A 13,240-nucleotide genomic window follows, 5' to 3' on the forward strand; every position below is an offset into this window, starting at 1 on the left:
CCGAGCCACCGAGTCATGAGGCCTCTACCAAGCACACACGTATAACGCAGTTGTGTTTTCCACTGGGCAGTCTTCCCGCTGAGACCTATGGGACGATGGGGGCTGGCGTGCTCCAGGGCCAGGGTGTTAAGAATGCCTCAGCTGCCTGGCCACGTTTCAGCTTCCCATTCCACGTGGACCAGAACAGGTCTCATGCAGCCAGAAACACTAATCCAACCTAGCAGGCTATGTCAGTGTTCAGAGGATTTGGGTCTCAGTGAGGGTTGGTTTTAAGAGTGTCCTTTTTGAAACCTTACATAATAGTGAGGGTGATACTCACTCCCATAACAAAGAAACCAAACATTTAGGTGGCTTAACATACTAGTTTAGGTTCTCATCAAACACCAGTGCAATGCAGTGTCCTGGCTATGGGAGGCCTGTGGAGGCCCAAGGCTCTGCTGTCCTCCATGGCCTCTGAGCTTTCTGCTGGGTCATTCATACCAGCCAGCAGAACAGAGAAGTGAGTGCATCTGCTTCCTAACCACCTCCGCAGGGACATGGCCCACACCACTTTCACTCCCAGCCCATAGACAGGAACCAGTCACACAGCCCAACTTCAGTGCAGAGGGCCTGGCAGGTGTGCTGGCTGGGTGCATCCCAGCAATGCTGGTAATGCCACGAGAGGCACGGGGCACACAAGTCTTTGATGGACAACTGTCATCCCCACTGCTCCTGGGGATGGCCTGCTGCCCGTTCTTCCCGCTCCTTCTCCTAGAACATCCCACCTCGGCATTAAGCCCTTGAGCTCCCCTCTCCAGAGACTCAACATCCGTGACACACAGTCCATCATAAACCAGTCATGTCACATAATCCTTCACAGTGAAGACCCTCCAGTTAGCTGAGTCGCTTTCCCAAAGTTACACATCCAAAGGCTGGAGGTGCTTGGAACCACATGGCTAACGGTTGAGGGACACGAAGTCCCCTGCTCAGGCCACCTGGGTCTCTTGGGCTCCATGACTGTCTAAGCCAAGATGCTCGCTCTGCTCTGGCACAGGTCTGTTCTCCTCACCCGACCGCACATAACGGAAGCTAGGAGCGTTGTCCTCACAAAAGAAGCCATGAGAGGATTCTCAACTCCCACTGTATGTCAGATCTAGAATCTGTTTCTGAACAACAGCCACAAAAATTAGCAACAAAATACTCACCTTAGAAATAGGTTTTTAAAGATTGGGCTATCGTTTCTACTCTCTAAGGGAAAATATTGAATCCACAGCTACTGAAACAAATTCCATTGTCCTCAAGGTGCAAAGAACCACAAAGCATGCAATGCTTTTTAACAGTCATTCTAAAAATTTCCCAAAACAGATCATTTCCATGTGAACCTTTTAGTAGAACCCACCCGTCAGTAGAATCTGCAGAGATTCTGGGAGCACATGAAATGTTCCCTATTTATGTATATGGTTTGGGTTTTTGTTTTTGAAGTGCCTTTTTCCATTCTAAGTAAGCTTTTCTTTCCTTTCCTCCTGCTGCCCAGCGTATCTCTTCATTCATTCATAGGCTTTCTTCCTTCCTCTATCTCTCACCAGAGACTGAAAGTTCCCACAGAGAGGGGGCTCTAAAATTCCACAGGGCATATGTTTGTCTTCCATAAACAAAAATAACTACCCTCTAAAAGTCACTTTACCATGTACAGGGTCCATCTGCAGGCATTACTTTATTCATTCCTCCAACAGCGCTATGGAGAGTTACCATTCTCTCACGTAGCCGACAAGAACCTTGAGGGACAATGAGGGTGAGTGTCTTGTTCAAGATTCCACAGCTAATGTGGCCAAATGCAAACATTATGGCTCCAATTTGCAGGCTTTTTCAACTACTGCATGATAGATAATAAGTGTCCCTCCCTCCATAAAGGCAAACAAATAAACAACACCACAACAAATAGCCTTTCAAAATTCATGCTTACACATGATTAAGTTTAGAGGAGATGATCAGAACTTCTAGAAAACACTCCATTTCACAAAATAGTTCCCTGCTGACTTAGGAGCATTCCAAATAAATTTGGAAAGGGTTTTGATTTTTAAAACATGATTTCTTTTTACCTAATTTTCTGTAAAATAAAGCACCCATGTAATTATCTATCAGTGGTACATAAACATAAAATTTAGTTCAACCATATCACACACAGAAAAGATTTCACACTCTTCTCAAAAACTCCACGCATCTCTCAGGATAGAGATTTAAAATAACAAAACTATAAAGCACTTGTGTAGAAAACCTCTGGTTTTTCTGAGGAATGCTTGACCTTGACATGCTAAAATGTCCAGACCAACCCCACAGGTCTCGAGGAGTGTCTGATCCATTTAGCGGGAAGCGGATTATACCTGGGAGCAGGGCCCAGTCTCAGCAGAGCAGAAATGTAGAAGAGAGGAGACCCAGAGGTAGAGGTCATCTTGGTTAATGGCCATTGGCTATTTCCTCAGTTCTACTCATGCCCTGGGGGAAAGGTGGCTTCCAGAGCCTGTTAATTCGCAGTTGGGGTCAGCTGGAGGGACACTGTGGGCTGAGTAAACCACAGCAGGTCCACTTTGAGCCCCAGGAGAGCTCACAGCAGTCAGTGGATGCCTCCCCAGACATATTTCCCCTTGATAGACCTTGCATGAGCATTCTCTATAGACACAGCACATGCTCGGGGCTGGAAATAGCCATCAGGGACGGGCTCTGCTCTGTAGTCGCTGACTGGTTGTTGCCGCACAGCCACAGAAGAGAAAGAATCTGGACAGAGGAGAGAATGGAAGGGTGCAGGGTCCTCGACGGCTATTCCCAGAGGACTAAGAGAGTGTGGTAGTGGGACCTGAGTACAGCTTTGAGCACTTCCAACCACGCTCCTTACAACCAGGCTTTCACAGGGGTGGGCATTCAGGAAGCCCGCTATGCTTTTGTGGAGACAAAAGCTGGCCAGCTTCTAGCTTCCTCAGGAGAACGTGGTGAACTGGGATTGTGAAAGGCAGAAGAGGGGGGCCAGCAACAGACTGAATCCCTGCCTTCCGGGTAGTGGGTGTCGAAGGCAGGTGCATGACCACGTCTGTAACACCGCCAGCCCGGGAGCCAGGCACAGAGTGGCATTCGTGGGGGCTTTCCTGCTGTGACTTCCTCCCGTGACCCCAGGAGAGGATACAGACAGCAGGGCTGTGGAGGGTCTGACATCACGCGCGCAGTCTTGCCCCCGCATCCTGTGGGTGCCTGGGTTCACCAATAAGTAGTCTTTACAAGCCCCGGGCAGGTTCCAGAACTGCTCATGGACTGGAGGTAGGGCAGTGAAGAAAATGCATCCTCTGGTCAGTGTTGTGGCGGGGCAAGGGGACTGGGGGTTGACAACCAGGAAAATTAGCTCTAGTATAGTTTAAGTCTTCAAAAACGAGAGCTTTTTGCAAAGCCCAGAGAACAGAGAAGTCTAGCTTCTTAAGGTAAGAAAGCCATAGATGTGTCCTTGAGAAGCACCTTGGGAGTTGGGTCTCCAAAGACCATCCAGAGGGCTGACTTAACAACTAAGTATAGGGCCCGGGGCTGGGCAGGGCGGCATGGCCATACTTCTCCCCTCAAGGTGATCCCTCTCCACAGCCAGGGCGAGTCTGATTTGCCTCATGGGAGTGTGTCTGTGTGCAGACTCTAATAGAAAGATCTGGGGACTTGTGGCTTGTTTGGAGGTGAGCTCGGGAAACACAGAGAGGGGAGGAGGGGACATGAGACAGGGAAGGAAAGGCAAGGCAAGGAAATGACTCTTTATGGAGCAGGGCTGGGAAACAGCAAGAACCAGTGTAGGACACCCTCCTGGGCAGCAGCAGGCAAAGGAAAGGGGGTACTAATCCACCAGCTTCCACTGCCACTGGTCAGAGCTGCTCCCAGAGGCTGTGATGACCACCAGCCCTGGGGCAGCCAAGCAGCCTCTGCTAACCAGAGCACACCTCAGGCCAAGAATCGCAAGTGCTGGCAATTGGAAGCCCAGAGGGTGAAGGCCGAAGAGACCCACATCGCCTGCTGCAGGGGAAATCAAAATCACCACTTACCTGGCCACAAACAGCCTCTCAGAGAGAAAGCCTGCGTATTTCTGGAAAAATCCAGGTGGGCTCTGTGGTCCCTGCCTTCCACACCACCTGACCCATGAGACTGGGACATGGCATTGGGAAAATGCCAGCAACATAGAAACCCTTTTCCCCAGAAGACCGACCATTACCACCACAACAGGTAGAGCCCGTTACCTGCAAATGGCAATAACACCGCCGTTAGGCTCTCTTCTGCACATTTCCACGGCCAAGGACAGTAGTTGCTGTGGTACACAGTTGTAAATATAGGGTAGGTAGATAATGAATCCCTGTGTAGGCAGTACATGGCCAATGGTGGAGGTCAACTCGGCAGGCAGAAGGTATAAAGATTGAGGGGTAGCAGACAGTACAATCGAGGCTTGACATATGTTGTCTTCTAATAATCCTCTGACAGCCCCAGAGGGTCACATTGTCCCCATTTTTAGGTCAGGAAACGGGCTCAGAGGTGCTCTTTGACCAAGGTCCCCTGCCAGGAATCACAACAACTGAGGCTCAGCCCTGGCTCTGCCTGATTCCAAAGTTCTAGGGCAGCCCAGGGACGGATAAGGGGGATAGCGCTATGAAAAACTCGTCTCCTGCACTGAGCAGGCACATGTAACTGGCTTGGTGGGTGTTACCTCATTTAATCCCCACACCCAATGAGGGTGGGATTAGCTGTGGCCCTTTCACCAGTGAGAGTACCAAGGCTGAGAAGCTTCCCAAGGTTTCCACGCAGGCCCCCTGACTCAGCGGCCTCTGTTCTTCCCTCTGCACCTGCTGGGGGGACGCAGCAGGCTGGAAAGGTCGCTGAGATCCAGCCCCTGGCAAAGGAACCTTGTCATCATCGGGAGGAGGGCTCAGCCACGTGCGTGATCAGCCAGAACCCAGACTGGGTCATGGCAGGAGCGAAGACAGGCTGTCACCCTAGCAAGACCCAGGGAAGGAGGAGGCCACATCTGTGCAGGGAGACAAGAAAGTGCTCTGGGAAAAGAGCAACCAAGCAGATGAGGTCTTTAAGAGGTCACTGGAGCTTTGCCATGTGGAGACGGTGGTGGCGACAGACCCTAAGGGTAGAGGGAACAGCCAGGGAAAGGCAGGACCCAGGCCCTCAGACTTCCAGGAAGACTGTGCTTAAATCAGCCCCGGGCCTGGAATCCTCCTGGAGGAAAAGAAGCCCCACTTTCTGACTCAAGAAGAAAGGGAACACAGATGTCCGGCCAAGCTGAGCTGCAGTCAGACAGCTGATGTGCCCCGGGGACTCGAGCTGAAAATGTATTCAAACAACATCTGAATTCCCTAAAGGCTGTGGCTCTACAGCAGTCCTGGCACATAGAGCACTCTGGGGACAACGCTGTGAAACATCGGGAACTTTTACTTCATTACACAAAACAGTAATCATTTAACTAGTAGGAAATCTGTGTTTGAAACGGCCTCTGCAAGACGCTGCCCCAGTGTCCCAGCACAGCAGAGCTGTGGCCCCTGGAGGCCTCCAGCCCACAGGCTGGTGTCCGCACACAAGGGGGTCTCCTCCAGAGCCCCGCAGTCCTCATCAGAAGCTGGTGTCCGCACACAAGGGGGTCTCCTCCAAAGCCCCGCGGTCCTCATCACGCAAACCCCAGAGAGTCCTGTAAGGTTTCTAATGCAGGAACACAGCTTCTGTCGGCCACTGCTGTGCCCCAGGCCACGGGGCTTTCCCAGGTACTCGTGGCTGAGGAGCACCGGGCCATCCTACTCACTCCCTGGGTGCACTATCCTGTTCGGCTTCTGCAAAAAAAAGATCAAGCAGCTGTCACCCTCTGCCATGCAGGTCTACCCTTGGGGCCCCAGCCACCTGCCATCACGGATGCTCTGGGCAAAACTGAGCCCACTGTGGGCCAACTGGACCATGATCCCCAAGTGAGGACTACTCCAGCCTGACCTTGATCAGTGCCTTCATTGGTGTCCACAGCACAGTCTCTAAGCCAGAGCTGTCTCGGTGTTGGATTGAGATCATCCTGATTTGACCAAGTGTGAGCCCTGTGACCTTTGACAAGTTACATAACCTCGCTCACCTTTGTCTCCCATCTGTCCAAGAAGATTGGAATTACCAACTGCCTTCTCCCTCACATCCTTTCTGGAATGAGGCATGTCCTTGAGTTGAAAATAAACTTACGTGGCGAGCAGGAATAAACTGTCCCCCTCTGAGGCTCACACAGAACACTTTTGGGACCAGATGTGTGGGGTTTTTCCATATTACCAGTTCTCTGACACCAGCCTCAGGGCCTCCAGCTCTGTGCTGACCTTGTCTCCCTGCAGGTAGCTCCCGATCCCACCATCAAGGGCTCAGGACCATGTGGCTTCCGACACCAATTACAAGTCCCAGGTCGTCCCTTGGACTTCTGACCGACCGGCTGTGCACGACCCCCTCCTCAGGTTCAGTCATTTGCTGGAGCAGCTCAGCTCACAGAACTCAGGGAAACACTTAGGTTCACTAGTTTATCATATAACAGAGGATACAGATGAACAACCAAATGAAGAGGTTCACTGGGTGAGGTGCTGGAGGGTCCTGAGCACCGAGGAGCTGGGGTGCCTCTCTCAGCATGCAGACGTGCCAGCCAGGAAGCTCTCGGAACCCCAGACTTGGGAGACGTTTATGGAGGTTTCCTCCTGTAGCCACTGTCGATCATTAACTCATTTTCCAGCCCCTCTTCCTTCTCCAGGGGATGGGGGTAAGGTTGAAAGTTCTGAATTTCTAATCATGGCTTGGTCTTTCTGATGGCCAGTCCCATCTTGGAGCCGCCCAGAGTCACCCCCTTAGAACAAAAGATGCTCCCGTCACCCAGGAAATTATAAGGGATTTAATTGAGGAGCCCTGTGTCAGGAACTGGGGTCAAAGACCAAATATTAACAGGAACTGGGGGCAGAGTTTGGTGCGTGCGTGTGTGCGTGTGCGTGTCTTATTTCACACTGCCGTCTCACAAGACCGTTGTGGGTAAGATCTCTAGGAGTGCCAAGGGCAGAGTGTGTTAACCTTGAGGGAGGCCAGGGCCAGTGACAGAGTCCTCTCTCATCTGACCAGGGACAGCCATGGCCCAAGGGCAAAGAGCCAGACCTGAGGCTGCTAACAGTAGCTGCCCCCGCCAAGCTCCCGCCTTTCCAACCCAGCCATCCCAGGGCAGGAGAGGGGCCATTCTGAGATGGAGGGGACCATCCACCCAGGCAGAAATGCACTAGGAAGCCGACCTCTGAGTATCTCCTCATCCCTGGAGCGCTGGGGCCTACAAGGCCTCAAGGGGCTTCTTGGGGACCTTTGATTCTGCCTCCTAAAGAGGTGTGCCCTTTTGGACTTCCCAGAGTCAGCTGCTCCCTGGGACCCCGAGCCATTGGTGGGGAAGACGCAGAGGGCAGCCTCATCTTGCCGTCAGTTAATAACAGCCCTGTCTGGTTTCTCCCTCCCTCCCTCCCCCCGCAGACCTGGCCGAGGTTTTGCAGAGCCCCGATGGGAATTGGGTGGCCCTGAAGGATGGTACTCTGCCGCCCACCCGCCTGCTGGCCAAACCTAAGAGTGGCACGTTCCAGGCCCTGGAGGCAGCCTCCAGCGTGGCCTCTGCCTACGACGAGATGGGCTCTGACAGCGAGGAGGACTTTGATTGGAGTGAGGCCTTGAGTACACTGTGCCCACGGCCTCGAGGCCAGCCCAGGAACCCCCAGCCTCAGCCCACACAAGCCCAGAGCTTGCATCAAGGCCCGTCAGCCGCCAACTCTGGGCTCTCTCCGAACCCCGAAGCCATGTGTTCCGACTCGGAGACCTCCTCTGCAGGCTCTTGCCGGGAACCTGGGCACCGGGCAAGACTGTCCTGGTTGCCGAGGAAGGCCCCCAGGGACCCCACAGCAGAGAAGCTGCGCCTGCAGGGAGAACTGGACGTGAACTTCAACCCCCAGGCCCCCAGCAGGGAGACCTCAGACAGCAGCGAGCCTGAAGAGGCCCCCTGTGTCATGGACAGGAAGGCCAGGAGGTGGAGAAGGGCCCGCGTGGGTTCCGAGGAGCCAAGAGAGGAATTGTCTTCTCCCAACGCCCATTCCCAGGGGCTGGACGTACAACAGGTAACCGGAGTGGTGTACACTTTTCAGCTGGATGTGCCCTCCTCCAAGCAGGAGTGGTGTGGAAAGGGTTAGAATTCACAGACCCAGATTCTCATCTCGGTTTGCTGCTGAGTAGCTGAGTAACCTAGATAGCACCCGTCGCCTGTCTAGGGCTCTGTGACCTCCTCTCTAGAAACAAGGGCTTATGGCTCCAAGCGGGTTTGCAGTGTGACCCCCCCAGAGCAGCAGCAGCAGTGGGGAACTAGTTAGAATACACACTCCCAGGCCCTGCCCCACTCAAAAGCTCTGGGGATGGGGTCTAGGCAGGTGCGGTCACCAGCTCTCCTGGGGATTCTGCTGTCCTAAAGCTTGAGGGCCACTGGCTTGGGGCTAAGGGTTTGGGGTCTAGAGACAGGCTGCCTGGCTTCATTCCAGCCGTGTGACCTTGGGCTAGGGCTCAGTATCTTCATCTGTAAATGTAGATACTATTACCACCCACTTCAAAGGATGATGTGATGAATGAATAAGACAATGTTTATAATGAACTAAGCTCTGTCCTAGACATGGTATAGGGCTCAGTAAATATTACTTCAAGATGATAACTCAGGGCACAGTTTACTCGCGTTCTGTGATTCTTTTGGTCACGTCCCATCCCCTCTCAGAATCCTCAGTGGCTCTGCCCATGAGGATTAGTTCAGGAACCTCCTTTGAGACTCTGATAAAATCTATGGACTCTCTCCCCAGAAAAATGCACCCATACACACACACACACACACACGCTTGCATGCACTCCCACACCATTTGCTTTGAATGACCTTATAGAAACAATGGATTGCATTTGAAACTGAGAGTCTAATGGAAGACCTAGTTAGGTTCTTCTCCCTTCTGTAGGCTCACATTGCCATCAACTTGACTTTTCACACTCCTGGAGAAACCACACCCACTTCTGGAACCCTACTGCCTCTCCAGTAATAGTCAACCACTGTGCCCTGCATCCCTAGTTTGGGTCTCAGCAAAGCAGCCTCTGAGTCAAGGATTCAGGTGTAGGTTTATGTGGAAGGAAATCCCAGGAACCCCAAGAGTGAGCCAGGGCAGTGAGAAGGGCCTATTTAGGTAGGCTATAGACTACCGGGGCCGCATCCCACCAGAGACCCTCAGAGAACCATGTGGGACACACCCCCCACCTGAGAACAGGAGTCTTCATCCAGTCTCCCATCTGCCTTTGGTACAGAGTGGCCCCACCCAAGGGAGCATCAACTCCATGCACAACTGAAAAATCCTTCAGGCAAAGAAGAAGAGACAGACCCAGGTCTCAGGTGGGAAATGATCAGTGAGCCAGAAAGTGTCCCCAGTGGCTGCGGGCAACTCAGGTTGCTCTCGGGGATGCAGGTAGGGACATCACCTTCGTCTGCTATGACTGCGAATGCATCAGCCGGATCCCTGATGGAGAGGCCCCCATGGACATAGTTGTGGACTCAGAGGCCCTCAGGTCCCAGAATTAGGCATCAATACTGCCTGAGCTGCTAATATGTTGCCTAGAAAACATCCTTTCTTTGGTCCAAGGTCTTGTGTTTTCCTCTGTAAAACCAGATTGTTACAAATTTGTCCTGTGGGGTTGTTGCAGTCCTACAGTAGAAATAGAAGCTTCCATTCAGTGATGACTCCTTGTGCTCTAGCTCAAGGGGAGACTGTCTGACAGAGACTTTGGGTCCCTTGCCCGAAGGGATAGTCTTAAGGGCTGTCTGCCTGATTCCCTTGCCGTGCATCCACACCCACTGGCTATGTGAAGCTTCCTGTCTATTGGGAGGTGGCTTGAAAGTTGTCTTCTGGGGGTCATCTTTGCAAGGCACTGAGAGGGAGAAGACAAAGCCAGGGTTCTCTCTGCCTCCCTGACAGTGTCCTCTCCTCCCCGGTAGGTGGCGGTGGTGTTGCACTAACTTAAGTCCTCCTTGCTCTCCCTCTTCCGTTATTAAGGCAATTCTCAAAAAAAAAAAAAAAATTACATGTATATACACACACACATACACATATATATACATACTATATATATACATATATATTTTATAAGGTTAGATATATTTCAGGTTAGATCTTATATATGTGTGTACATGTACATACAGGGATGTAGATGTATTTTTAACTGTTTGCATATTTCTTAATTATATAAATAAGTGAATATAATGTTTATTTTTTTATTTTTTTTTAAAGATTTTATTTATTTATTTGACAGAGAGAGATCACAAGTAGACAGAGAGGCAGGCAGAGAGAGAGGAGGAAGCAGGCTCCCTGCTGAACAGAGAGCCCGATGTGGGACTCGATCCCAGGACCCTGAGATTATGACCTGAGCTGAAGGCAGCGGCTTAACCCACTGAGCCACCCAGGTTCCCCGAATATAATGTTTAAAAAAAGAACTGTGAACATATAGATATAGTCTCCCCCGACCACAACCTAAATCCCCACCATCTCCCCCAGAATGACTGCAGTGGTATTTATTTGTACATTCACATGTGTATAGGACATTTAGAAATACACTTCTGAAAAGGTGTCTGTATTTTCGCAGCGTCATCCTCTTACTCTCCATATTCCCCTGTCGCCTGCTATTAACAGTGAGCGACAGAAATGTCAGCGCACGTGTCCACACAGTACCTGCCAAAGATTTACCTTGAGGTGGTTCCTGACAGGCAGTCAGAGCCGTCCATCCAGGGTGCAAGCAGTGGGCATGCACGTCCTGTAGAGAATTTTAAAACAGTAATAAGCCCAATAAAAATCAGTCTTCTTCTTATCACCTTGCACCAGGCAGGGACTATTCTGAGCAATGTAATTTACAGTGAGCCCTTTGGTTCCTCTGTTCTTTGCTTTTTTGGATGATAATGTGGTCAGATCTAACCCTATTGTTTCAAAATAAACCTTTGTCACCAAATCATGAGTAAGTAGCTCATCTTTAATTTGCTGGCTTCAGATGCCCCCTTTCATATATATTAACCTTTTTTTATTCCATGAGCCCAGCTTCCTTATGCTCTCTATTTTGTTCCATGGATGCAGAAGTCCCATTTGTGTACAAAAACAACTTAATTTTAATTTTAATAACTTTGTAACATAATCTGATATCCGGTAGATGGTCTTCCCTTGACAGTTGTTTTTCATTGATGATATTTTATAAAGTGTCTTAACTTTTCTCAATCCTTTACTCACATGAGTGACTTTTTACAATCTTGAAAAAAAAATTTAAGTTTTGATTGGATTGCTCCAAATGCATTTATCTACTTGGGAAAAATCTATGTCTTTATAATATTGTGGCTCCCCATCCAATGGTGTCATATTTGTCTCCATCAATTTACTTTCACTCAAGTTTTAGAGATTTTTTTCAAAGCCCTCCTACTTTTTTCGTTCAGAGATTTTTCAATATGTTGTACATGTTGTTGACATTGTAGATGAGATCTCTTTTATCTATTATACATTCTAATTGGTTTCTGATGGTGTATAGATCACTGTTGACTTTATGTTTGTATTTTATAACTTAGCACCTAAGAGATTCTTAGTCCTACTAGTCTTTAACATGATTGTCTTAGCTATTCCAGGCAGATCATCATCTTGTCCACATGGAAGACATTTTTATGGCTTTTCCCATGATTCACTCTTATTTCTCTTGCTTGTCTTAAATGGCCCTGGAGACAACCGAGGCTATACTCTGAAGCAGTAGTGACATTGGCATTCGGTCTGTGTCTGGCTGCCATCCTTAGGCACCTGCTTGCCGTGCTACATGGTCAAGTATGTTGCCTCCTCTATGTTTAGTAGATATCCTCAAAACCGAGAAGCATCTGCCTGTTCTTGGCTTCCTAAACACTTTAAAGCAAGAATGTGAGTTTTATCAACTGCTTTCTGCCCTCTCTTGAGAAGGTAGTTTTTCTTCTGTTAATGATTGTAAATGACATTAATAGATTGCTTAGCTCTGAGATGTCTTTTCGTTTGTTGCATAAATTATATTGGGAACTGAATCCTTTCTATAAAAACTGGTTTCTGGGGCACCTGGGTGGCTCAGTGGGTTACAGCCTCTGCCTTCGGCTCAGGTCATGATCTCAGGGTCCTGGGATCGAGCCCCACATCGGGCTCTCTGCTCAGCGGAGAGCCTGCCTCCTCCTCTCTGCCTGCCTCTCCGTCTGCTTGTGATCTCTGTCTGTCCATCACCCGCCCGTATTTTACTACCTCCTGCCTTGGCGTGATGAACAGACACCTGAAGACAGTCTAATTTTTCCTTTCTGTATAACGGCTTTCTCTTCTCTCCGACATTTGTTTGATTTGCTGTTACCTTTAAAGCGCAAACCTTTTTCCAGAAGGGTGGTGTGCTCTCGTTTCGTACCCTTGCACGTAAGACAGTGAGCTCTTCTCTGCACACTCAGGTATTTTCTCAACTCAGGAGTGTTTCCTTCTGTCATTTTGATTCTGACTTCTTCCAGGCCACCATAGTGCTTACGTTGAATCTCTATTCTCTGTCGTCCATGTCTATGATCTTCTCTTATTATTTCCCCTTCTCTGATCTTGTCCTCCACCTTCTAGACGTCCTTTCCAGTTACTCGTCTGTGTTCCCAGGATTAGTTCTGCGATTACCATTGTCAGATGTGGGCTCCAGCCCTACTGCTGTGCTTCCAGTGTTGCTGCAGTCTTTTGTCTCAACAGTCTCACGGTTCATCGCATGCCACAGCCTTGCTTAGTCTGAGTGCTTCTCCCTCATAACTTTCCATATCTCTTCATTGACATTCTGTATTGTTATGCCCTAATGAAAGCACAAAATCACTATCAGACATTGTGTCTTGCTTGTTAGTAAAATTAGTAAAACATGATGCCTTCAAGCTACCTTTGGTTTCCTTTGCTCCGCAGTATTTTCCCATAAATTCCATGTTAACTTTTTCTGTTAGTCATTCCTAAATGAGGAGAATGTTGTCTCCACCCCACTGTTGCCCATATCTAACATACTCAAACCATTTCCCCTCGGCCAGCTTGAGAGGAGCTTTTCTCTACTCTCATTATCTTGCTATATGTTTCTTTGAACAAATGGCTAAGAACCTACAACTGAAAATGCATATGTTGATTGAATGAATGAGTGGAAAAGAACAAAATTCATT

At 49.5% G+C, this 13,240-nt stretch overlaps 1 protein-coding gene across 9 annotated transcripts in view; it reads left to right on the forward strand.

The window, feature by feature from the left end:
* LOC122908965 (myosin VIIA and Rab interacting protein) overlaps positions 1-13,240 on the forward strand; it is a 402,240-nt gene that overhangs the window by 338,772 nt on the left and 50,228 nt on the right. For all 9 annotated transcript variants that reach the window (XM_044252413.1, XM_044252420.1, XM_044252421.1 and 6 more), the window contains one exon: positions 7,510-8,141. In XM_044252413.1, coding sequence (XP_044108348.1) covers positions 7,510-8,141 — 632 coding nt within the window. The remainder of the gene's footprint in view (positions 1-7,509; positions 8,142-13,240) is intronic.

Source organism: Neovison vison, chromosome 6 (assembly GCF_020171115.1).
Source record: "Neovison vison isolate M4711 chromosome 6, ASM_NN_V1, whole genome shotgun sequence".
NCBI classification, from domain to species: Eukaryota; Metazoa; Chordata; class Mammalia; order Carnivora; family Mustelidae; genus Neogale; species Neogale vison.